Source organism: Malania oleifera, chromosome 3 (genome assembly GCF_029873635.1).
Source record: "Malania oleifera isolate guangnan ecotype guangnan chromosome 3, ASM2987363v1, whole genome shotgun sequence".
Taxonomy (NCBI): domain Eukaryota; kingdom Viridiplantae; phylum Streptophyta; class Magnoliopsida; order Santalales; family Ximeniaceae; genus Malania; species Malania oleifera.
This window is the reverse complement of record NC_080419.1, coordinates 109065349-109093269: the sequence shown is the minus strand read 5'-3', so window position 1 is coordinate 109093269 and position 27921 is coordinate 109065349. Positions and strand designations below refer to the sequence as shown.

The following is a 27921-nucleotide window of genomic DNA, read 5'->3' as shown; positions in this document are numbered from 1 at the left end:
CTTGGCATATTTGTTAAGCATAAATCTTCAATACCCTTGTGATTGCTTTTAAAAACCTACCAGCACAGAACTCCACAAGGAAACCTCGGCGACAATCTTATCCTATAATAAAACAAATGTGGGTACCAATCTAGAAAAACTTTTGTATTATCCATGAAGACAATAGCAAACTCATCATCATACGCGGCACTCAAACTTAATTTATTATTATCCTATGCCAAGATATTATATTCCTGCATGCACAAACGCCTATAGATCCAATCATACGTTAATTAAAATTTAATTCACGATCTAACATAGACATTTTTTACTTATTCTACGCACATGCATCCTGTCACGCCCCAAACCCACCAAATGGGGCCCGAGAACCTACCAAGTGGAGCTCGGGATGTGATGTTATCCAATCACTTGTGTCTGATACCATAACCTCAATCACGCAGAGAAAAAATAAATAAATATCCTCAATAATATACAAGAGTTCTATATATATCTCAAAAGTAATATTCTCCAACATCTAGTATTCACAAATATACAACTCAGAAATCATAAATATACTATAGCCCAAAAATATATCCAAGGTTGTACCCTCTCACCAAAAATACTATGCCAACAAACCCAACCCTGAACTCGCTAAGTTCGATCACGCGGAGGCCCTGAAAAAGATGAAATTCATATCGGGTGAGACACATCACAGTAAAATAGAATAAATTAATATCAGTGTGTGACTATCATGAGGCTTGTGTACAAAATATAATCATCATTTCAAATTTATCACAATTATGAAACCATTCTATCCCTACTCATACACATGTAGCGTAGTTTACTAACAAGAGTTCCCAAGGATTGGGGTAATTACCAGCCCATACAAGTAGCACCCCTCTACTCTGATATCTTATACAACTGGGTATGGCTACAACTAAAGCTCATCAGGGCACTCACCTTATTCAGTAAACCATCAGGTAGTTAGTTTATCTCGTACTCAGAGACACATTCACATAAATATTTACTGGCAGAACTTCCCGAGAATAGGGAAGATTACCCATTCATACAAATAATTTTCCTCTGCCATAATACATTATGCAGCTCAGTATGGCTACATCTGATACTAATAAGGGCACTCGCCTTTCTCAGCAAGCCCTCGGGCGGACTGTATACTTCGCCCCAAATAAATTTAATACTACAATATATAATACATTTATACTTTACTCTGAATTTGTTATCTCTGTAAAATTCATCTTTTTAAGTTCACATTCACTGAGATTGAAGCGTTACGTATTGTCGTCTCTCAATCCAGCTATACACATAATCGTCATCGGGGCGTTATGTATCGTCGTCCCCCGAGATCTATCACAAAAATCATCATCGGGGCGTTACGTATCGTCGTCCCCCGAGACCGGTTTGGAGGCAATCAACTTCAATATGCTTTGTCCGCTCATGAAAGACCAGTTTGGAGGCAATATAAAGATCAGCTTGATTATCACACATCAATTTCATAGGCTGAGAATGCGAAAAACTCAATTTTTTCAACATGTTCTTCAATTAAACAAGTTCACAAGTAGTGTGAGTCATAGCTCTATATTCTGATTTAGCACTTGACCTTGTCACCACAGTTTGTTTTTTACTTTTCCAAGAAACCAAATTACCACCAACCAAGATACAGTACCTAGTGGTGGAAATATGATCAGAGGGCAATCCAGCCCAATCTGCATCTGTATATCCGTGGATATAAGTGTGACCTTGATCACGATATAAAAGACCTCTCCCAGCTGCACCTTTGAGATATCTCAAGATGTGAATTACCGTGTTCAAATAACTTGTCCTCAAAGAATCTAGAAATTGACTCACAACACTTGTTGTAAAAGATATATATGGTTGAGTAACTGAGATAATTCAACTTTCCAATAAGTCTACGGTATTATCTAGGATTAGGTAGCAAATCACTCATATCCAGCATTAACTTCTTGTTAGAATCTATGGGTGTATCAACCAGTTTGGATCCCAACAATCCAGTTTCATCTAACAAATCAAAAACATACTTCCATTGAGACACAACAGTTCTGATGCAAGATCTCAATACTTCTATAGCCAAGAAGTAAACAGTCCCAAATCTTGGGTCTGAAACTTAGTCTGTAGAAAAAGTTTGAGACCCTAAATACCTTTATCATCATCACTTGTAATAACAACATCATTCACATAAACAACAAGAAGGATCCTACCTGATGAAGTATGATGATAAAACATAGAATGATCCATAGCACACCGTCGAAGACCAAACTCAAGTATGACAACACTGAAATGACCAAACTATGCTCTAGGAGATTGTTTTAAACCATATAAAGTCTTCATGAGCCGACACACTAAGTCTGACTTCCCTTAAGCAACAAATCCAAGTGGTTGTTCCATATAAACATCCTTCTCAAGGTCACCATGCAAGAATGTATTTTTTACATCTAACTGATGTAAAGGCTAGTGCAAGTAGTAACCAAGGAGATGAACAGGCGTACTAATGTAAGTTTGGCAACTGGAGAAAAAATATCAAAATAATCTAGACCATACACCTGAGTGTATCCTTTAGCAACAAGACGGACCTTTAGACAAGCCACAGAACCATCAAGGTTGACTTTCACAGTTTAAACCTAGCGACAACCAATCACAAACTTGTTAGGGCGAAGAGGTACTAAGTCCCAAGTAACATTATCATGTAAAGCATTCAACTCTTCAACCATAGCATCCCTCCACCTTGAATGGGCTAAGGCTTCCGAAACAGATTTAGGAAAGGTAGTAGATGATAGAGTAATGACAACAATAATAGGAGGGTGATAAGGAGTCATAAGAAACATAGTTGGAAATGGGGTGTTGATTACATATGCGTTTGCCTTTTCGAACAATAATTGGAGGATCAACATCATAGGAAGCATGATCATCAGACGAAGAAACCAAAGGTGTGGTAGTAGAAGCTAGAGGGGACTCTCTTCCTTGGACCTGCCATCATGAATACAACTGCAAATTAGGATGATCAAGGGGATCAAAAGGACTCAAACTACATGGAGACTTACATGGTTGGTTGGGCAAGGACAACAACATAGAATCTGGAAGGTTAGGCAAAGGAAAAGACTCATTGAGCTCAAAAGCGCAAAGTGACTGGGTGTAGTAAGGTGTAGACTCAACGAAGGTAACATGGGCAAAAACAAAGAAGAGATGCAACACAATACTATAATAAGAATATCCCTTTTGAGTATACGAGTAGCCCAAAAAGACACATTTTATAGCACGACCCCATGAGTTAATTGATAAACAAAGGGCACACACTCAAATATACAAGGAGGAAGAGAAAATAAAGGTGAATTAGGAAAGAGAATGGAGTAGGGAATTTTATCACTAAGAATAGAGGATGGCATTATGTTGATAAGATAATAAGCAATGAGTACAACATCACTCCAAAACAATGTAGGTACATGCATTTGAAAAAGTAAAGTGCGAGTGATTTCAAGACGATGTCTCTTTTTCCGCTCTACAACCCCATTTTGTTGAGTGTGGGCACGGGATGGTTGATGAACAATACCAAACTGAGTCATATAAGTAGTGAATTGTGCATTGAAAAACTCTTTAGCATTATCACTTCGAAGTATTTGAACTGGCAAACCAAATTGAGTCTTTATTTCGGAACAAAAGGAATAAAATACATGAAATAAATCAAAATGATTTTTATTAAATGTAACCAAGTCATTCTTGAATAATCACCCACAAAAGTTAAATAGTACCAAAAACCCAACTTGGACACGACCCTACTAGGACCTCATCCATCTAAATGAACTAATATAAAAGGGCTTACAACCTATTTATTGACTTGGAAAGCAAAAGAAACATGATGGTGCTTTCCCAACTGAGAAGACTCACAATTGAGACTAGACATAGAACTCAAACTAGGAACAAGACATTTTAACTTTACCGATGAAGGATGACCCAAGTGACAATGAATTTGGATAGGTGAGGCAACAATAGTGCAGACGGTAGAAGAAGATAGCGGCTTAAAGTGATAGAGTCCACTAGCTTCATTCTTCCTCCTTTTCAAATCTTGGATAACCACATAATCATGGAAGAATGTCACTGAACAATTCATGGATTTAGTAATTTTGCTAACAGACATAAAAATTGAAAGGAAAATTGGGAATATATAAAACCAAAGGAAGAAAATAGAAGAAGTGGGATTTACAATCCTAATTCCCTTGACTGGGATAGTGGATCTATCAGTAAGAGTAACACAAGGTAAATTTGCAGGATATTAAGGAGTGGAGAAAAAATTAGGTATACCTGTGATATGATCAGTGGCAGCGGAGTCTATGACCCTTACTACGACGAGAAGTACGGGATGACAAGCATATTGTGTGCTTACCTGTTTGGGTAAGAGATACAATGGGAAGAGAAGCTCGTTGTGATACTTGATATTGCTAGAACTTGGAACACTCTTCCACTGACATAAAGACAATACAGCCCCCCACTCGATCCTAAAGGTGAGAAGGTTGTGGTGGTTGTATTGGCTGCCCCTAAAGGTGTGAAGTTAGTATTGGTTGCATTGGCAAAACATGAAGGTCCGCCCTAAAGATCCCAACATTACTTAATACTATGATTATTCCATCCACAATAAGTGCACTTGTGAGGAGTACCTCGACCTTGTCTGTCTCTACCACTACGACTACTCAAACCACTGCAAAATAATCTTCGATGCTCCTATCTCCTTGTTGTAACTAAAAGTACTCCTAGGATAAATCATACATACGTGTAATGCTACTGGAGTAAAGAAGTTTAACATAATCCTAAATCTCTTTGCATGTATCTAGATGCATACACATCCGTGCAATCTATGGCTCCATCAAATTGCATAAAAGGGAAACAATCAAGGCATCTTTCTAAACCCAGAAGTCTTTTTTCTTCTCATCGGAAGAATCAGATTGGAGCAAGTGGTCAAATTTCCTTAATCCTACAAAATAAATCCGAACAGCTTTAGACTAGTGAACATAGTTCTTTCCATCCAACTTTTGAGTCGTTATTTGTGGCAGTGATGCAGGAAACAAGTTTCGGGATTCATAGATTCCATCCCAACACTCACAAGTCAGCAATCACACCAAAAACAAAAAGAACAATCAAAACTAATTGTGACAATCACAAACGGTCGGGCAAGGTGAACAACTCACTGATGGATATAGCGTTGCCACAACACTCACAAATCAGCAACCACACCAAAAACAAGAACAATCAATAATCAGAACAATCACAAACCATGTGAAGCACCAACGCAACCACGGGCAAGGTGAACAACTCATCGAGACGGATATAGCACTGCCACAGCCTCACAACTAAACATACGGCCACGGCTCCAAAAAACTCACAAGGAAGCCTTCATAAATCCTGAACATAAATTAACAAAATACCGCGAGCGCAAAAGTGGCCAAAACTGCCCTCACGCACCAGCGCATGGGGTCAACTCTACCGGCATTTGGCTGGTGCGTGGAGTGCCCTTTGGCGATGGGATTTTGTGGGGTGGGTCATTGGGGATGTCTAATTATAGGTATATGGTTGGTTTTGTGATTTAGTATGGGATGGAGGTGGATTAGGGAAGAACAGCCACAGGAATGCAGTTTTCCGGCAACGACTAAGGGAAATAGGGTTTAGATAGGATCATGCTCTAATACCATGTTAAGATTTGATTAAAAATGGTTGACCTAACATGAAGATAGGTCTCTCCATCTATTTATAATACAAATTTAAATACATTCTAATGACAATAATACTCTTACTAACTCTCACTAATTAACATACCAACACACTCAATAATAATAACACTAAAAGATATATATAACCTTTAACAATTGTATTTGAGGAGAAAATGACACCTAATTATAAATTTTATTCATTCTAAATTGGGTCTATTCAACAGAAAACTTTTAGGTCTTTTGCAAGGGAAATTATTTTTTTTTAAGTGCAATAATGTATGTGTTATCAAAGGTTTAAGTCCAAGGAAACAGCCTCTGCATAAAAACAAGGGTAAGGATGTGTCCAGTGTCCACTGTGACAGCCCTCCCCCTGCTCTTAGAAAGTCGGAAGCCTTGTGACCTGGGAATGCCCTTTTTATTGAAGTAGTTGATTGAAGGAATCATTTTTCAATTTTAAAAAACGGAGTATAAAACTAAGCCTTTCATTTTAAGATAGAGGAACAAACTTTAAATAGAAAACTGATTTTTTAATTAAAAAACTAAATTAATGACAAACCAAAAAGCACTTTAATGTGACACAAAGAACATTAAAGGAATGTCAAGTCAGTAACACATAATTTATTTTAGTAGTAGAAAGCCAAGGTAAAAAAAAAAACCATTTCAAGCATTCAAATCTATCTAGTGGTTCAAGATATACCTCAAGCACAAATTAGTCCATAACTTCATCTTCCAACCATGTGTCTTCCTCTGAATTTGGTTCGTCTCGCCACAAAGTCCTGACTGCCTTGTCTATAATTGTTTCCAAATTTGAGAGGGACAATTTGCTTAAGATATTGTATTCCAGGAAAATGCCTTTTCTCCTTTGGAAGAACCTGTAGCTCAGGTAACCAGTAAGCCACGTACTCCCCTTCAGGATCATATGTCTGCGCCTGAAAAACACAAGAATGCCTCTTGTTCACATAAAACTATTAAACAAAGTCCATGCTTCAAACTTCAACATTTTTTATTTGGATTATAGTCTCTAGCTCAATTTTTCTACATCCTGGAAAATTTGTACGAAAATATCCTAGGACAAGGGCTGCAGTCAGAACACTCCTTTATAACCTATGAGCTTAAAATGAATAAGCATTTTACCAGTATCTCGGCAACAAAAGGCAACATATTAAATCTGAAAATTCAAAACTGTTTGCTATCGGCACAACTCACTATGTTTATGCAAATTAAAGGTGGTAGGAGGAAACCCATCTCCTTCCTAGATGTAGCTAGGCCTTCAATGTAGAAACATGAAAGTAGTAGTTTATCCAGGCAATCCTTTATTTGGTGATTTACTAAGCATTTGACAATTCAAAGTTTGGGTCTTTGCTGTTCTTTGGAAAACTGTAAGACTACAATAATTTTGTGAACTTTAAACATGACTAAATATAGAAGTACACTTACTTGCTTGGGGATGCTGAAGTAACGGTCCTCTCTTGGATCATTCCCAACACCTAATGGAAATAATGAAGGAAGAATGTTTTAATACTTAAGTTCATGATTGCATTTTTTTTTTATTGAATGCCTGATGTCAAATAAAGAAAAAAACCTCAAAAAAAGCTTGCCTTTTGTAATAGAATGACAGGATTTGGAAATTACTTGTGCCTTGTTCCTTGTGTTCATGCTAATAGGGTGTCTTCTCAGGAAAAAAAAAATCAAAAGAAGAAAAATGCCTTCCGTAGCTATTCATCCTTGAGGAAGGCCTTTAAACAATTAATGATGCTACTCAAGTTTGGTTATTTCCCCATAAAGGTCTACTTACTATAATAATAAGTGCTGCCAACACTCCTAAAAGCAACAGCTATTAGGAAAGGCAAAACTCTCTCTCTTAAACTGGCCATGGAGCATCTCACATCTCTACATGCTGTGAATGGACAAGAGGGGCTTCACATGGAGAAATCAAGCACTTAAGTCCATATGCAGCACCAAGTCAAAGAATGATCTTTTAAACCCCTTCAAACCAACAACCTCAAAACTCCAGGCTTCTAACCCCGAGCAACACCCAAGAGACTCGAGCCAGGAACCAATTTCAATGCCCATTGAAGCATTGCCAGCTCTCCTAAAAGCAATTGCTAATAAGAATGGTATAACAATTGCTCTTAAACTGGAAGCACAGAGCCCCATTACTGTACATGCTATGGGTGAGCCTGAGGTGCTTTGTAGCTCACACTGGGTGCATCATGGAAGGGTATTTAAGCACCAAGTAACAGGCCCATATACAGCACCAAGTCAACGGGTGACAACTATAGGCAATTAGCCCCCTAAAAGAACAACAAGAAGCACACACACAATAATAACAATACCCTGAGGGGAATAGCTAAGTGACAAGTTGAGCAAGGATGATCAAAAAATGGTCGTGTTTGAAACTCCATAGGAGCAGTGACTTCCTTGGGCTATATCAGAGCCTTTGTGGTTTTTGATCAGGCATATGTGGAAAAGGGAGACGGCACAAACCAGGGAGATTAGTCCTTATCTGGAAAGGGATGGATACCCCACATCAACAAATAATGATAATAATAAGGAAATACCAACAATAATAACAAGGAAAAATTGCAAACTAAGCATTTAAAATGCTCCTTAATGGCCTCAAGGCCATCATATTGCCAGCTCTGGTCACTTGTTCAACCCCTGTAGTCATACTCTTGGACAACCTTTACAACAAAGGTCGATGAATCGGAGGATCATGAGCTTTTAGATTGTTTTTCCAATTTACTAACATGTTTTCTTTGAGAAATCATCAAGCTCAGCTCTCTTCCTTGCTATTTCTCAGATGTACTCGCATTAACTACTCTAAACTACCAAAATACACGTAAAACAAATCTGTAAACAAGCAGGCACAGACACACAAATATACATGCGTACACAATCATGCATAAAACCATACACACATACACATATATTGTAAAAAACATCTGCAAACAAAGAGGTTCCATGATGTCAATTACCTGCTCCATAGGTCCAATTTCCATAATTTGAACATGGGTCATAATCCAAAAGGCAAGTCTCGAACCACTCAGCTCCCATACGCCAATCAATACCCATATCTCGAACAAGAAAGGAACATACAATCTGTCAAAATGAATTAAATCTTTCAATATCCTGAAAACTAATATTAGCATTTTGGCTTTGTCAATCAAGTAATATTGACACCTAAAAAGGAGATCTTGCAGTTGCCAGGCAGAAAATTTACTGAGTTAGCAGTTAGCTACATTATCAACAACATGTACTATGTGAGTACTCTACAAATATGACTTGGAATTGACCTGTCGTCCTCTGTTTGACATGAACCCAGTGCTCAACAGCTCCTTCATGTTGGCATCGATAAGAGGGTACCTGAAAGTTTAGCAAGTCTAAATGAACCAAATTAATGGACATCAGGAGTCTATAAACTTGATGGCAAGTGACAGAAACACATGCCATCTCTTGACATTAGAGTTTTTCTAATACATAAACGAAAAAGAGGTATGGTTCTGAATAAGCTCATATAAAATGTATAAACTGGTTTAAAGGTTACAATGATAGGTTTGTTACTTTGTTTTATAATATTTAACTTGATTGCTAAATGCCCAAAGAAAAAATATAAAGCAGAAAAACCAAAAAAAAAATGTGAGGTATGCCATTTTTACTAAGCATTTTACCCTGTGCAGCCATTTCGCCACGATTCAAATAAGGCCTGATCTTGACTCCATTTAGCTTTCACTTTTCTTGGCCCACCTGAAAGTATAATAAATATAATAACTATAAACAATTATGCAGGTTGAAACAAAATTTAACTTCGTTTCAAGTTCAAAAAGACTTAAGAGTCATTTGTTAACGCGTTCCACTTTTTAAATTGCCAGATATTGCTCAACAATTTCGGTGTTGAATTGAAATGTTCCAATGTTTCAAAAAAATCGTAATTATTTCCAATCCAATTCAGGCCCTCCCTTTACTCAGCAAATCAAAATGATTAGAATGATCAGCAAAAGATCGAATTAGAGATTCATTTTTTATTAAGTTTTCTCTTCCCAAGTGATGGGATTTGTTAAACTGTTCCGGCTCCTAATAAAAAGAAATTACTGTGTTCCACTAATTTAAATAGAGAGATTAGACCAACTGACCATGTTAGACTTCTTAAATAGCTCTAATGCTGCAGATAAATTGCTATCCTGCAATTTTAACGTTTTTTAAGTGTCACTCCTGGTTTTGGTTTTAAATTAACCCATATTCAATTGTCAGAAACTGCCACATGTTGAGTCTCCAGAGTCCAGAGCCTGACTTGCATATTTGAAGACTATCTTTTCCCAACTGTTTTTGTTATCATTGTGAAATTCATTTTTTTTATGTCTTTTCTAAAAACAAACTTTGTTGCTATCAAAGGTGATTTTCTTGTAATGCCAATTTAAATTTGTTGAATAAAACCGCGTTTCTTTTGCAAAATAAATGAGTGATCTGATGTCTGTCTTTACCTAGATGGAAAAGAGAATTTCCATATCTGACTGATAAAAACCTGAAGTAATCCCTCCATATCAATTCAAACAATACCCTGAAACCATATGCAATGATTCAGATGAAAGTATGATTAAGTTCAACTAAACTGCTAAAGGATATTAACCCTGATTTCCATGAAATATATTTGCCATTAACTACAACAACAACAAGCCTCAAGTCCCCTTGAGGTTTAAAGGATAATTCCATCATGTTTTATTGCTAAACTTTTGTATGTTTCAGAGTTAAATTTGCATGGTAGCTTGCTTGTCTCTTTCATTTTGCATGTGCATGTGCATGTGGGTGCGTGTGTGTCCCCTATGATGGGAAAACATGCTCATCGCGATTATGTAGTCCTTACTTAACCCTGAGGGGTGGTGAATTATCGATAATTAATCCAAAGATGGTAATTTGAAGAGGAGCAATTGTGCTTCTTCAAATTGCCTAGGTGAGACGAAGTTTACACCTTTGAACGGAATTCCAAACAAGGTATAAATGAATTCAACTTTTAAAGGTCGATAATTCACTAATCAAGAGATTAATTGCATGAAAACATCGATAATTAATCTTAAAATGGTAATTTGAAGAGGGACAATTGTGTTTCTTTAGATTGCCTAGGTGAGGTGAAATTTACATCCTTGAACGGAATTCCACATAGGGTGTGAATGGATTCAATATGTAAAGGTCGATAATAATAAGCAGGAGTTAACTGCATGTCATTTGGTTCAACTTGAAACAATTCGAGGTTAATTCGATACCATTTGAAAACACGGGTGCATAGGGGGTGCTCATACTTTCTCTTCATATAACTGCACTTCCAAACCTGGCTCTGGTAATGCAAATCGTGACTATCGATTTCCTTGAGTTTAGGCATAGCTTAGAAACCAAAAGTTGTCGTGACGTCCCGGAGGCCGCCTCCCAAAGGGGGTGAATCTTCCGAGTCGCCTTGATCGAGTGGCGAGCTCGATAAGATAGGGTAAATGTAAGATAATGGGTAAATATGTCCATGGAGTCGCCGCTAACCTACTTTGTCCTACGAGATGTTAGAATACCTATTTAGTTACTATCCCTTTATTGCTCTCTAAGTTATGCCTACATCCAAGGAAATCGACAGACACAATCTACATTAACAGAGTTAGATTCGAGAGTGCGATTATCGAGGAGAAGGTATGAGCACCTCATACACACCCTTTTTTTCAAAAGGTACCAAATTACTTCAAATTGAGTAAAATGACATGCAATTCACTCCTAATTATTATTACCAACCGTTAAATAATGGACCCATTCACACCCCATTTGGAATTTCGTTCAAGGATGTAAACTTCGTCTCACCTAGACAATTTGAAGAAACACAATTGTCCCTCTTCAAATAGCCATCCTCAAATTAAATTATCAATGTTTTCATACAATGATCTCTTGATTAGTGCATTACCGCCCTTTAAATATTGAATTCATTTACACCCTATCTGGACTTCCGTTCAAGGATGTAAACTGCATCTCACCTAAGCCAATTTGCATAAAAACAATTGCCCTTCTTCAAATTACCTTCTTCAGAGTAATTATCAATAATTCACCACCCCTCAAGTTTAAATGAGAATTACATAACCCCGATCAACATGCTTTTCCATCATAGGGGACACGCACACCCATATGCACATACACATGCAAAATGAAAGAGACATGCAAGCTACCATGCAAATTTTTCTCTAAAACGTACAAAAATGGAACAATAAAGCATAAAATAAATGGAAAAAGGGGGACAAAAAATTTTTCTAGAATTTTCTGTATTTTTTTTAAAATCACAAGCATTTTCCATAAATTCTAAACACATTTAAATGAATTCAATATTTAAAGGTTGATAATTTACTAATCAAGGGATTAATTGTATGAGAACATTGATAATTAATCTGAGGATGGCTATTTGAAGAGGAACAATTGTGTATCTTCAAATTGCCTAGGTGAGATGAAGTTTAAATCCTTGAACAGAAATTCGGATGGGGTATAAATGGATTCAATATTTAAAGGGTTGGAATAATAATTAGGAGTGAATTGCATGTCATTTGATTCAATTTGAAACAATTAGACGTTAATTAAGTACCATTTGAGAAAACAAGTGTGTAGGGGGTGCTCATACCTTCTTCTCGCATAACTGCACTCCTGAACCTAGCTTTGGTAAAGCATACAAAAGTTTAATTCTATGTAGTACATAAAATTAAAACAAGCTAGGTAAAATGGAGGAGTGTGTTAGGTGTGTTGCATGATCGTTAAAAAAAAAATGCAGCCCGGAGCACGAAGCTCCTAAAGATTTTTATAAGGAAAGTTTAATTTTTAGAATAACCTTACAATTAAAAGGAAATTTTTATAAGATGGCTAGAAGGTCAGCCATGCTTTATGGTTCAGAATGTTAGGCAACTCAAAAACAACATGTACAAAAAATAAAAATTGCTGAGATGCGAATGTTAAGGTGAATGAGTGTGTAACATTAAAAGATAAAATAAAAAATGAACATATACGTAATTGTCATATTTCTAGGGAATAAATTAGGAAATTCTATTTTTTAAAATCTGAAATTACTATTTCAGTTTCTAGTAGTTTCAGTTTCCTGTTTTCTAGCCTAGAGATTTGCTGATTTGATTTGCTGATTTTGTGGTCTTCCTAATTTGGTGGCCTTCCTCTACTATTTATCTTGCAATCGTGTCTCTTGAAATTCAATAAGAATGGTTATTCTTCTTCTAAAAAATCCTTCATGGTATCAGAGCCTCGTGCTCTTTTCTTCAGATGATGTCGTATAAGTCGGCGATGACCGGCGCCCAAAGAAATCCTACCAGCTCTTCTGGTAGTTCTGAAACCATTCCACCCAATCCTCCCAAGTCTGTATCTGCTGATTACTATTCCCAGAATTCAGCCCTTTATCTCACGCTTACAAAACTCAATGGGCGTAAGAAACCATGGCGCGAGCATTGCAAAAAAACATGACATACGAAGGAGACATGTTGGAAGCTTCATGGAAAACCAGCAAATTGGAAGCCAAAATCCAAACGTGACAGTCACGCCTACCAAGCCACTGCTAAAGAGACTCAAGAGCCTTCTACCAACGCAGATGCAGTCCCTTTTACCAAGGAGCAATTAGAGCACCTGTACAAATTGTTTCAATCTCCAAAACTGTCCTTAACTCCATCTTGTTCTTCGGTACAGAAGGGTAACTCTCTTGCTACTGCATTTTTAGGTGTTATTCCTAATTCTGTTCATACTTGGATAATTGATTCTGGCGCAACTGATCATATAACTGGTTGCTCAAAATTGTTCTCATCCTATAGTCAGTGTGCAGGCAATAAAAAGGTCAAAATTGCAGATGGTTCGCTCTCGGTAATTTCCGGGATAAGAACTATCAAACTCACTTCGTTGTTAACTCTCCATGATGTGCTCCATGTTCCAAATTTGTCTTGCAATTTGTTGTCCATCAGTAAAATTACCTCTGATCATCAATGTCAAGCTAATTTCTACTCTTCTTATTGTGAGTTTCAGGAATTGACCACGGAGAGGATGATTGGCAGTGCTAAGGAAAAAGATGGACTCTATTATTTTGACGATGGAACTAACTCGAGCAGACAATGTCAAAGCACTTGCTTAAATTCTGTTTCTATTTTCAAAAATAATGATATCATGTTATGACATTATAGGTTAGACCATCCTAGTTTTCAATATTTAAAATACTTGTTTCCCAATTTATTTCAAAATAAAAGTCCATCTTCTTTTCAATGTGAAGTTTGTCAGTTTGCTAAACATCATCATGCATCCTTTTCCACCTAACCCTACAAACCAACTACACCATTTACTGTGATTAATAGTGATATCTGCGGCCCATGTAGAACATCTATGTATTCTGGCAAAAAATGGTTTGTGACACACGAGATAAGTTGGGTTTATTAGATAAAGGAAAATTTTGAAGTGGAAACAATTTTCAAAAATTTTTACACCATGGTATAAACACAATTTCAAAAAAAATATTCAAATATTGCGGAGTGATATTGGTCGGGAATATTTCAAAAATATTTTGGGCCAACTTTTTCTTGAAAAAGGAATTGTTCATCAAAGCTCTTGTGTTAACACTCCGCAACAAAATGGTTTGGCTGAAAGAAAAAACAAACACTTATTGGAAGTAGCTCGGGCATTGCTTTTTACCAATCAGGTACCTAAATATCTTTGGGGTGAAGCCATTCTTACTGCTACATATCTCATAAATAGAACACCTAATAAGGTTTTAAGCTTTGAAACACCTTTTGATGTTTTTCATAAGTTTTATCCAACAAATCGGTTGTCTTCTTCTTTACCACTAAGGATATTGGTTGTACCGCTTTGGTTCATATTCAGTCATAATCGAAGAAAACTTGAACCCCGAGTCACAAAATGCGTGTTTGTTGGTTATGCTCCCACTCAAAAGGGGTATAAATGTTTTGAACCCATTTCCAAAAAAAGTTTGTTACCATGGATGTTACATTCTTTGAATTACATCCCTATTTTACGCCTTATCTTCAGTGGGGGGAACCAGAACAAAGATTCGGCTGTGTTTCATGATTTTTTCCAAACTGAAGACTCGCAAAATGATCCTTCTCCAACTTTGATAATTCAACCTGAAAACCCAAGCTTTATTATACCAGGAGAAAGTGAGTCGAGTTTTTTAGATACTAAAAAGGAAGGTCTTCCTACAGTGCCATCTCATGGTGTTCATGATCCTATAATGACTAACAAAGGAGAAACGGGAGAAAAAAAAAAAAAAACACCACAGCGTTGGTACAATTTGATATTGTCTACTCGCGACAGAGGACAACTTGAAAGAAAGGGTCTTCCAATCCTTTAAACTGTCTAGAATTCGTAAACCCTCCAGGTAATGTCCTCACCGAGCCTTTACCTCATGTTTAGTCCATTTCATCTTCATGTTCTAAGTCCTCTAGTTATGAACCCGAGTCTAGTTCCAATCCTGAGTTCGATGATTCTGAACGTCCCATTGCTATCTAGAAGGGTGTGAGGTCTTGCACCCAACATCCATTGTCCAATTATGTGTCATATGAAAATCTCTCACTTGTTTTTCGTGCTTTTACCTCACAATTGTCTTGTATAGAGATTCCTAATATTATGCAGGAAGCTTTAAAAGTTCCCAAGTGGAAGGAGGCTATCTTCAAAGAGATGAAAGCTCTTGCAAAAAATGGCACTTGGGAGTTAGTTGATCTACCAATAGGAAAGACAACTGTAGGGTGCAAATGGGTGTTTACAGTCAAGTATAAATCTAATGGTTCTCTAGAACGGTATAAGCTTGATCGGTTGCCAAGAGTTCACTTAGGCCTATGGCATTGATTACTTGGAGACATTCGCCCCAGTCGCAAAGCTAAACTCTAAAAGAGTTCTTTTGTCACTTGCAGCTAATCGTGACTGGCCTCTACAACAATTGGATGTAAAAAATGCATTTCTTAATGGAGACCTGGAGGAATAAGTGCACATGGATGCACCTCCAGGATTTGGTGAAAAGTTTGGCACAAAGGTGTGTAAGCTGAAGAAGTCCTTATATGGGTTAAAACAGTCACCAAGAGCCTGGTTTGAGAAATTCACTCAATTTGTTAAAAATCAGGGGTATACTCAAGGGCGAGGTGATCATACGATGTTTATAAGACATTCACAGGATGGGAAGATGACAATATTGATTGTGTATGTAGACGATATAACTCTCACCGGAGATGACGTACTTGGAACCGATTGAAGACTTCCCTCTCATCAACATTTGAGATCAAGGACTTAGGATCTTTAAGGTATTTCCTTGGAATGGAAGTTGCTTGGTCGAAGAAAGGGATTGTTGTCTCCCAACAGAAATATGTCCTTGACCTCCTTAAAGAGACTAGGATGAGCGGTTGTAGGCCAGCAGACACTCCAATAGATCCTAATCAGAAACTTGGAGATGACAAGGAAGGTGATCTAGTGTATACAACTTGGTATCAAAAGTTGGTGGGAGAGTTAATTTACTTATCACATACACGGCCCGATATTGCTTTTGTTGTGAGTTTGGTAAGCCAGTTTATGCATTCACCCTACGAGAAACATCTTGAAGCAGTTTATCGGATTCTCAGATCCTTGAAAAGAACACCAGGCAAGGGTTTACACTTCTAGAACACACAGCAAAACATAGAGGCATGCACTGATGCAGATTAAGCAGGCTCAGTTATTGATAGGAGATCCACGTCAGGATACTATACTTATGTCTGGAGAAATATGGTCTCATGGCGAAGCAAGAAACAGAATGTGATTGCAAGGAGCCGTGCCGAGGCAGAATATAGGGCCATGGCTAACAAGGTTTGTGAGATGCTATGGCTGAAGAGAATTCTTGAAGAGCTACAGATGCCGGTGAATATGCCAATGAAGTTGTATTGTGACAACAAAGCTACCACAAGTATTGCTCAAAATTCAGTACAACATGACCGCACAAAGCATGTAGAGATTGACAAACACTTCATAAAAGAGAAGATTGATAGTGGAGCTGTTTGCATGCCTTTTGTTCCTACCACTCAACAAATAGCCGATATCTTAACCAAAGGACTTTTCAAACCTAGTTTTGAGCTCTTTGTAAGCAAGTTGGGCATGATGGATATCTACGCTACTTGAGGAGGGGATGTCGGGTTTCTAGGGAATAAATTAGGAAATTCTATGTTTTAAAATCTAAAATTACTATTTCAGTTTCTAGTAGTTTCAGTTTCCTGTTTACTTGCCTAGAAATCTGCTGATTTGATTTGCTGATTTTGTGGTGATTTGATTTGCTGCTTTTGTGGTCTTCCTAATTTGGTGGTCTTCCTCTACTTTTTATCTTGTAATCGTGTCTCTTGAAATTCAATAAGAATGGTTATTCTTCTTCTAAAAACTCCTTCAGTAATATTTTAGGCATAACACCGTTGAAAACAAGACAAAGAAGGGGCGGCTTAGATGGTTTGGGCATTTGAAATGTAAGCCTAGTAGAGCACATGTAAAGAGAAGTGAGTTAGTTATTGTATCTGACATGAAAAGGGGTATAGGTAGGCCTAAAATAACTTTGAATGAGGTAGTGAGGAAGGATTTATTAGCCCTTAATCTAATAGAGGAAAATACTCTTGATAGGGTGAATTGGCGGAAAAGGATTCATGTAACCAACCCCATCTAGTGGGACTTGAGGCTTCTTGTTGTATATTTGCCATTAACTGAACTTGGAATTTTCGCAAAACTGCCAATCATTTAGGACAATATTTTCAAATATTTAAATTACTTTTCAGGTCACTGTATATCCTTCAAGAAAGAAAAAATAGCCACAACGTATGATAAAGCTCTTGAAATGAGAAAAGCTAAAAATCATGAGTCAGATTGCTGAAAAATTTCTCCATCCACCTTTGTTCTCAATTCAATTCAGGCAACTTCAGAATTGGGGAATTCAACTTTCTTACAGTATCACCAATATTGCTGTTTTTAGCATTTATTTATATTACTGAAACATAATAACCAAATGAAATGTGTGTGCAGGCACGCATGCATGTGCTGTGCATTTGAGGGAGAGAGAGAGAGAGAGAGAGAGAGAGAGAATTTGGGATACTACCAGTATGTAGAATCATTTGCTTGATGCTCCTTTTCATATCTCTTTACCTGAAAACAGACCCCTGCATCAGAATGTTTTGTGTTTTTCTAACCAATGCAATAATCCGTGTGAAAATGAAAACGGTGAATTCCTCAACCTCTTCACATATGAAACGAGGAGAGAGACTTCCTGAAGCAAGCCATGGAGAGAATTTTGTTGAATAATCGGGTCCCAACATCCCATTCCTAGTTTCTTTATAAATTCTCAGCAAATCCTACATATACATGCAGTAGAGAGATACTATTACATTAAATGAAATTCAAAAGATTTTTAGATTATTAATCTGTTATTAGGAAGTATGAACTGTCTTTCAGAATTTTAAAGTTTTAATCAAGAACATAGATCAATCTACTAAATAATGGATAATTTTTCAACGTTAATCATTGAAACAAGTCATCTAGTACCATCCACATAACAGAAAGGCAAATGATAACAAGATCTAAGACTAACAAAGAGCAAAACGTTGCATTTGCACTCCCGATGATCATATGTCCTAAAGATTTCATAAACTACATTAATCCATAATACTTAAAACTTCTTGTAGCTTACTACATATTTATCACAGATGTTTTCTTTCCCAAAAAAATTACATTTTATTTAAGATGTCTAATAACATTCTCTGTTTCATGCTTATAGATTGCAAAATAAATTCTAACTATGGAATATATGTGCATGATCCAAGCAACCCAATCTTTCAGTCACAGCTACTTGACTTTACCATAAGCCTAATATTTTGATTTTTTTTTCCATTCTGAGAATAATCAAGGAATTGATACAACATCTGTAAAAGTTCTTCATTTCACATACTACTTGAAATCCACTGAAGTTATTGACGACATAGTAATGCTACATTAATTGCTGAAAACGCTATTCAGAAGAAAAGGAACATTTGGAATCTTAAAGCGGCAATTCCATATTAGTATTCAATATTTTTGTTTCTGTTTCCAGTGTCTTTCAGGTTAGTCAATGAGGCAATAGAAAATATAATATAAGCAGCGTTCTCTTACATTCTTCCAGAAGTATTCATTTACTCTGCTTAGAGCCGCACTTTCACCTCCCACAAATCTCATTCCTTTGCTTATCTGTATCAACAGGAGGAAATAAACATAAAATACAATTTCATTTAGTAATTCTGAGTCTTGGGATTTGCACATTTCTCATCAGTCAATTTCTTGCATAATCCTTGAGATATATAATTTATAGACATGCCTTCTCTGGATGAAGTCCTAGTTGATCAATTGAAGGAACAGATCCCCAATCCCCAACGTCCGGTGGTGGCCCAAGTGATCCAGGAACCTTAATGCAACCTCGAATTGTGCACTTGGCTTCAACAGACTGTAATTTTGATTCAACAGCAAAGACAGCTAGAATAATTTGAGGAAGTCCTTACTAATTAGAGAAAATAGTGTTTCATGGATGTGAAATCATTTAAAAAAAGAGCCAAACCTTACGAAACTGAGTATACACATCAGGTAATCTGCTGGTATCAAATGGGAGGTCATCTACATGATACATTGTACTGCCCCAGGTAAGATGTAGTTTAGAGTTGTTTCTACAACTTGAACCAGTGGACAGCCCCACTGGACATGGTCGTGGCAGCAACACCTGATGCAGACCACTGCTGACCAATCTCTCTACAGTCAACTCCTCAATGCAAGTTTCTTTGTGTGCATATACCTAATAAGATTATATTAGGCAGCCAAATTTACATATTTTCTAGGTTAAGAAAAGTATAAAAACTCAACTTTGTATTATGTCCATTCCAATATATATGTGATTGCAAAAAATCCCTTAACTGTATGGGCTCCGAAAGATTTTGCAAGCAAAGGTAGAATTTCCTCAGGTTTTCCATGTTGAATGAGCAAGTTTAGGCCCCGCTTCATCAGATTCTTTTTCAAGTCATCCAAACATTCTATTAGAAACTGCGCTCTCAAGGCTGCCAGAGAATCAAAATTTTAAAGAATTTCAAATCTAAATCAGTACAATTGCATCTCCATCTTGTTGCATTGCATCCACATATGGTATTTAGTTTAAGGAAGTTAGCAAGAACATAGCCAGCTTCCAAATAAACTTTAAACAAAAAAAATAGGGTTATACTCCATTTGGTTCCCTAGAATATGGAAGAAGGAAATGACAAAGAAATTCTAGAATCTTACATACAGCTAAGGTAGAGATGGTAATTTGGAGATTTCAAAAATCAACATCTAAACTTCTTTCCAGCCAATGTTCAGCTCATGTGCATATGCCATGTGAGAGGAGATTACTTTTTCAGTTAAGCTTCCCATGGTAGGAACAAAAGAAATGTGCAGTTATTGAATAAACATTATTTCATTTGCTGTTTTACATTAGACAAGGAATTAATATGAGATTGTACAAAATTCAGATTTCGTTTTTTGGGAAGTTTCTACAATAATTTGCAGTACATGTCTACATGAACCAGCTCTGATTTGGATCAAATATTCAAGGATTGATAATTTAATACCAAAAGAATAATATGTTGCACATTTCTTTAAGAAATCCTTATTCCAATTCATGATAGTTGCACATGGATGCGAAGAGGAAAAGCCAATAGTTGACCACTTGCATAAAATTCGATAGGCCATGAGCCTAGACTATTTTTACCACAATCAATTCGATAGGTCTTCTTGTTGTTACCCAATTAACCGTTTGAAAAATAGTAGTAATGGTTTCAATTTTGAAATCTGCCATTAGGAAGCAGCCACTATGTGTCCCATGAAGAATGAAACTGAATTTAGAAAATTGAATTTCAGCATTAAAATCAAGTAAGAAAGTCGAATTTTAAGAAATTGAATTTCATGCAAGCAATTAATTTTACTAACTCTGATTTTAGTTTGAAATCAAATTATCTAAATTCGATTGGTATATAGTTTCAGAAATACAATATATTGGCAAATTTTCTATTAAATGCAAATATCTGGGCAAATATTCGAGCTTGTCTATTAGCTCAGTTTATTGGTCTAGTGTAGTGTGAACTCAAAAAACACAATTAGTCTAATTTAGGGAACAGGCTCGTGATCTACCCAACCTTGGTATGATACGTATGTTAAATATTTTACAAACATATTTAACATTTTTACAACAAAATCAAGCTTAATGGCATTGAGCTCGAGAAGAATTAAAGATCCATCGGTTCAAACAACAAAACGAGAAATCAAAACTGTTAGAAAACTAATAATATAAAAATAAAAAACATTAAACTAAAACACAAATAAAAAAAAAAAATATAAACACGATTCACAAATAGGCTGAGGCATGGATATCTCGCTCTCTTGAAGGAGATTCAAGCCCTCTGCGGTTTATTGGCTTAGCCCATAAACCGGTACAGCAAAACTCCTCAAGACTTGTCTCCCCTAGGATACAACAACCTGATTTGAGTCGTATGACTCTCCAATTCTGCACAAACGGAGGAGTCCAAAACTTCACAAAAAAACACATTTCTTTACTTGTCAAACTCTCTAGACACAAAAGAAGGATGATATGATGAGAATAAAGATAAGAGATTGATATGTAGTGCTAATGCTTCAAAGGTCTATTTATAGGCACAAAATGACCCTTCATTCTCCACGTACTTAATAAATAAGTTATGTATATATTAAGTAGATACAACCCTAGATTCAAGGTACATTTATATAATTAATCTTATGCATTTATGAGATACATGAATAAATGACCATAACTCAATCCAAGGTACATCTTCTTTTCCAAGATAAAATAATAATAATATTATAATACACAAACAATATAATAATAATAATAATATTAAAATACACTAACAATTCCTCCCTCATTTTAATATTATGTATGTACCATGCATGTAGAGAATTTAAAAATCAAAGACGAATAATTATGCATAATGAAGGTGTGCTCTGCATTGAACATTCACTTAGCAAACAATAATCTTTACTCCAAAGTCAATAGTGGTCTCAGACTTGAAATATGACTGCTTAAAGGAAATAAAGTATTACTGCTCACACATAATCATTCAAGTGCTGACATGAGCTTTAAAAGCCAGCACATTTCGGCCTTGTGCTAATCCCAATTTCATGAGCATATTTGAGAATAAGCCCAATTCTCATAGAGAGCGGCTCCACTTCCATGCTCACATAGGTGAAATCCATCAAAGGTGTTCCTGTAACTTTGACACCCCACTCGTAAAAGATACAAATTATCATTAAGAGTTTTAAAAAAAACTCAACCTCCTCCATTACAGGATTTAAAAATAATAGTGCATTTCTTACGACTACCATATGATTCATTCTTCCCATTGAACCCAATTACAAGATCTCTAGTCCTTGGATTGGGTATCCTCATACGTGATTCATGATTTTATGGGCTTTAATCCCATCCCCCTCAATACATTTCAAACCCTTTCTTTTACTAAGGCCTTAGTTAATGGATCTGCAAAATTTTCAGAAGATTTTATATAACTCACATTAATGATGTCACTACTCAAATATGATCTCACAGTACTGTGTTTTCTCCTTATGGGTCTAGATTTACTGTTATAATAACGGTTGTTCACTCTACCAATTGCAGCAGTACTATAGGATAGGTGGTACTGGTTTTTCCCAAAATGAGATTTCCTACAACATATCTCTTAACCTACTTGTTTCTTTATTAGCTGATACTAAAGCAATAAACTCAACTTTCATAGTTGAGTTAGCAATTATTATTTGTTTTTTAGATTTTCTAGCAAATAGTAGCACCACCTAAAGTAAAAAATATAACCAGTGGTAGAGAGAGAATCATCTAACAAAGTATTCCAATTAACATCACAAAAACCTTCAAGTACAGTAAGATTCTTAGTAAAAAAATAAGTCATAATTTTTTGTACCAACTAAATATTTCATTACACGTTCAAGAACATTCCAATGTTCTCTACCCGCCTTGCTCGAAAACCTACTAAGTATTCCTACTGCATATACAATGCTAGCTAAATCAGTTGCATATCTAAGGCAACCAATAATGCTATTATATTTCTCTTGATTAACCACTCCATTTTCATTCTTAACAGGAAATAAGTGATTACTTGAATTAAAAGAAGTAGTAACATGCTTGCAATTATTATAGCCATATTTATTCAAAAAAATTTCAATGTAATACAACTAATTAAGAAATAGACCATCACATGGTCTTGTAATTTTGATACCTAAAATAATATTAGCCTCACTTAAATCTTTCATCTCAAAACATTTTTTTAGCATAGTTTTTGGTTCCTTAAAAGGAGTGTACACCTTGAACCAAAATTTATTATAACAGACATGTCTATTAGCATCTGAGTCTGCTTACCACCACTCAATACTGTGGACCATATTTATATCAGTAAGTATCGTCACAAATGATTCCTCAACTATATTAGCTTGAAGAAAAGACCCACATTTTCAAAATTTGCAAATGCGAGCAATATGCTCACTTTTGCCACAAACATTGTTGTTTTACTTGTAAAGGAGTTCTTGGTTCAAACTCTTTTGATTAGGGTTACCCCTATTCATTTTGTGAGGTTTATTGTTATTTTTTATATTTCTCCTCTTAGGCTTTAATTGAGAGTTTTTAGGAAAAAGACTTTTGGGCAAAGTATTATATTTGGAAGTAATAAAATTTACCTTTGTGGTATTACCGTTATTGGTATTACCATTTTTCGTATAGAATTGCATCTTGCCCATTTTCCTCCTCAGTGTCATACTTATTCTTTCCATCTCTTGAAGTGAGCTCCTTTAAATGGAAATGGCTTGCTGAGATCTCCGACATTTTCACTCAATTTCTCAACTATAGGCTCTATATATCAAATCTTCTTAAAATTGATAGAAAACTAATAATATAAAAATAAAAAACATTAAACTTAAACACAAATAAAAAAATAAAAATATAAACACGATTCACAAATAGGCTGAGACACAGATATCTCGCTCTCTTTAAGGAGATTCAAACCCTCTGCGGTTTATTGACTTAACCTACGAACCGGTGCAGCAGAACTCCTCAAGACTTGTCTCCCCCAAAATCGCATAACTCTCTCCAATTATGCACAAACAGAGGAGTCCAAAGCTCCACATAAAAACACCCTTTTTTACTTATCAAAATCTCAAAACTCCAAAGAAGGATGATATGATGAGAATGAAAATAAAAAATTGATGTGTACTACTAATGTCTCAAGGGTCTATTTATAGGCACAAAATGACTTCATTCTTTATGTACTTAATAAATAAGTTATGTATATATTAAGTAGATACAACCTTCGATTCAAGGTACATTCATATAATTAATCTTATGCATTTATGAGATACATGAATAAGTGACCATAACTCAATCCAAAGTACATATTCTTTTCTAAGGTAAAATAATAATATTATTATAATACACAAATAATATAATAATAATATTAAAATACACTAACAAAAACTACGCAGAATTAAAGATGATAACCCCATACCTCCAGTTTTGGGGAACCCAAAGTAATGAGTGGTGCCGAAAAGTCGAGGATCCACGCAATACACAGGCAATAGCGCGCGGGATGAAATCCAGGCGGCGTACAAAGCCTCGTTGTCCAACACCCTCAGATCGTTCCTGAACCAAACAATGGCGACTCCCTCTCCGCTTCGCTTGGAATCTGAAGACGAGTACCTCCGAAAGATTTGATCCGCAGTACGCTCCATCTCCAAAGGGTTCAAATTCGGAACTTGGTGGGGCACCGTCCTCGTTGCGGTTGAAGACGCGGCGGCGGATGAAATTGAAACGGGGCAGGGTTTTGAACTGGAATCCATGATTTGAGAGAGAATTGGGGGTTTGAGGAGAGTTGAACAGACTGGGCAGTGGAAGAAAGAGGAGGCGATTGAGAGAGACGAGGGGGAGGACCGGAGAATGGTCATTTCTGTTCTCCGGTTTTGTTTGAGGGAGAAGGCGGGAAAGGTGAAAGTGTTGAGAGTTGACACGTGGGATACGGATTGTGCAGTGACGTGGCAGTATAATGGCCTATGAATGGAGGCTACGTGGCAGCTGCTCAGTAGCGCATCCTAATTGGCCGGCATTTTTTTTTTTCTTTTCCACCTAACAAATGAGTTAAATTTTTCACAAGAGAATAATCTGTACAACTACTTGACTAAAATATACGAGTAAAATTAAATGAATCAAACTTAAATTAGATAGTATTTAATAATTTGGCTCATATCAATCACAATTTACAATACATAAAAAAATATTTTTAAAAATTTTTTCTAAAAATTACAAAAAATCAAACTAGCTTTTCAACTTTACAATATTTGTACAAAAAATTTCAGTATTGGTTACTTGTGAAAATAATTTTATTTTAATTTTAATTTTTTAAGTAATTATAAATTTATTATCTTGTTTTCTAATTTTCTAAATTAATTTAAAATTTTGAAAAAAAATTACTGAATTATTTATTTTTTGATTTTTTTATCTTGCAAAAAATAATATAAAATTATATTAATTTTCTTCTAAATTGACACAAATTTAAAATCAAACCCTTCTAATTCAAGATCTCAAATACAACCTCGTATAATTTTTACAAAATTGAAAAATAAGTTATCTTTTTTTTATAATTAAAAAAAACTATTTTGCATAATTAAACAAACTCTTTAATTTCTATATTTTTAATACGAATATTTTAGAATTAAATAGTAAGTTGAAATTTTTATAATTCTTAAAAAATTAAAATTTAAAATGTATTTTTACAATTAAAATGCCGGCATTTTAAATATAACTTTTTGTTTTTTCTTTTATATTTTTTGTTGTGAAGGGAGTGTTACCTTTTCATGCTAATTTTAACAGACTACCTCCCATTGGGTTACCCAATCCAGTGGGCTTCCAATTGACCCAAAAAAGAAAGACAAAATTGACTGGATATTTTGACTCTCAACGTTGATGGAAACTATTATAAAACATGTCGAAAAAATAGTTTACCCCACCTTTAAAATATGTTGTATTTGGAAGGAAGAATTTCATATTTTGAATTTAAATTTTGATGAATTTAGATAAAATTTAATTTAATTTTATATTATATTTTGTCTAAATTTACACAAATTCAAATTTAATAATTTTTTTTTATTTGTGAATTAAGTTGATAAAGGCAAAGAGAGAGAGAGAGAGAGAGAGAGAGAGAGAGAGGCTCTAGTGATCCAAACAAAAATTTATTTATTTATTTATTTATTTATTTATTTTTTATTATTATTAATTAAATAATATAATATTATATATATATATGTTAATGATTGAAATTCAATCCGGAGAATTCCAAAGAGTCTCTCTCTCGGTCTCTCATGCCCTCTCTCTCTCTCTCCTCAATTTTTTTCTCGATTCTCGGCCAATTGAAGAACGGAAAGTACCCCTGAGTTCCATTCTCGACCACCAACATTTTAATCAGACTAGATTCGTGATTAAGGTATCGTAGGCACCACTCCTGGGATAAGGTAAAGTCTCTTTCTCTCTCTCTCTCTCTCTCTCTCTCCTCAATTTCTCCCCAATATTCAGTCAAATTGACAATCAGACGCCACCACAGGATCCCAACTTCAATCCTTAGCAAGTTAATCGGAACAGATTCATGTTTTGGGGATCCTAGGCACCGCTCCTAGAGAAAGGTAAGGGGAATAATTTATGTCATAAACTTTTATAATTTAACTTATTAAATTGTAATATGAGATTACAGGAATTATATACGCGTTTTTCTGAATATTCTGACATGTGAAAATTGAATTTTGGATTATTATTATTATTATTATTATTATGAGTTAATTAAATTGGTGTTTGTGAGGGTAGGGATTTTATAATAATTATTATTTTAAAGTTGAACCGATTGAATTAAAGTATTTGATTTCTGGATAATTATAACTGATTTTTTTAATAAATTAAATGTATGAATTTAATGGTCTTGGATTATTAAAGTATGATTTATTATTTACAAACATTTTAGTAAAGTATGGTTAAATACATAAATCATGTGGCATGAGATTAATATTTTATTTTAATAAAGCAGTTGTGATTGTTGTGGTGTGAGTACTTATATATTTGTGTGATTTAATGTCCTTCATGCATAATGCAATATAACGTTGCCAAGCAAATTAGGAGTTCGTTATATTGTCCATAATATAAGTTGCAATATAACGTTGGCGGGATTATGAGAAGTTCGTTATATTGTCATTTATATAAATGGGGCAAAAACGTTGACAGGATGAATAAGGAGTTTGTTTTTGTCAATGTGCTATAAATGGTGTTGTGTATATTGTATCTGCGAAAGTCCCTAAGTGGGTCACGTATTAAGATCTGCTCAGTATGCAATAAGAACGATGAATACTGAAGTACTTGTGCATTATCCTTGGTGGGTGTGAGTATGTATAGGTGAATTGAATACATTGTGATTTTGGATATGCTGTGTTATTGTGAAAAGTACATGTATGCGGATTATGTGATATGATTGATGCTGAATGTGTGTGAGTACATGTATGTGAATTAAAATACATAACCAAATTACGGTGAGGTAAGACTCTCATCCCGAGGTCTTACTGAATAAGGCGAGTGCCCCGATAGGTATTCGTTGTAGCCACACCGAAACTAAATAGGCAAGGTTACATAAGGTATCAGAACAAATGGCGTTACATGTATGGGTGTGTAATCTCCCCAATCATCGGGAACTCTTGCTTTTAAAATAATGTTGCATATGTGAATATAGTCTATAAGTGTTTTAAGAGTTGTTGTCGTTTAACAAATGATTATATTTTTGTATACACTAAAACTCATCTGTCACACACTGATAATAATTTATTTCATCCTTACTGAGAAGTGTCTCACCCCATCATTATCAAATATTTTTCAGATGCCCTGTAGAGAGAGACGGGAATCAAAGTAGCGCAGCGGAAGCGTGGGTGGGGTTAGAAATAGTAGTTTAAATTAATAATTAAATTTATTATTTATGATTTATCTTAAAATTTCTATGAATGTATTTAAGTTTATTATTGAAGATATTCACGTAATAAAAGGTTTTTAATACTCTGGTATATAAATATTAAAGTATTTCGCAATATAATTATTTGGTATCAA

General features: G+C 35.4%; 1 protein-coding gene across 2 annotated transcripts; it reads right to left on the bottom strand.

The window, feature by feature from the left end:
* Positions 1–444: 444 nt before the first annotated feature.
* On the bottom strand, positions 445–24757 carry LOC131151836 (cryptochrome DASH, chloroplastic/mitochondrial). 2 transcript variants are annotated; one of them, XM_058103274.1, is made up of 14 exons: positions 24302–24757; positions 19650–19789; positions 19300–19530; positions 19063–19188; positions 18861–18935; positions 17951–18067; positions 17815–17861; positions 10193–10269; positions 9383–9458; positions 9008–9077; positions 8690–8813; positions 7149–7198; positions 6409–6640; positions 445–653 (listed from the first exon to the last, which is right to left on the bottom strand). In XM_058103274.1, exons 1-13 carry the CDS (start codon positions 24735–24737, stop codon positions 6434–6436), a joined length of 1776 nt encoding a protein of 591 aa, XP_057959257.1. In that variant the 5' UTR covers positions 24738–24757; the 3' UTR covers positions 445–653; positions 6409–6433. The 2 variants fall into 2 exon arrangements, with proteins under 2 accessions (XP_057959257.1, XP_057959258.1); XM_058103275.1 differs by lacking the exon at positions 10193–10269 and having other exon boundaries at positions 17816–17861.
* Positions 24758–27921: the final 3164 nt, after the last annotated feature.

Coding starts and splice junctions, on each gene's coding strand:
- LOC131151836 (XM_058103274.1), bottom strand. CDS start 24,737: ATGACCATTCTCCGGTCCTCCCCCTCGTCTCTCTCAATCGCCTCCTCT. Junction 18,068..18,860: donor ATGAATACTTCTGGAAGAAT/GTAAGAGAACGC, acceptor ATGTATATGTAG/GATTTGCTGAGAATTTATAA. Junction 7,199..8,689: donor AAATTGGACCTATGGAGCAG/GTAATTGACATC, acceptor TATTTCCATTAG/GTGTTGGGAATGATCCAAGA.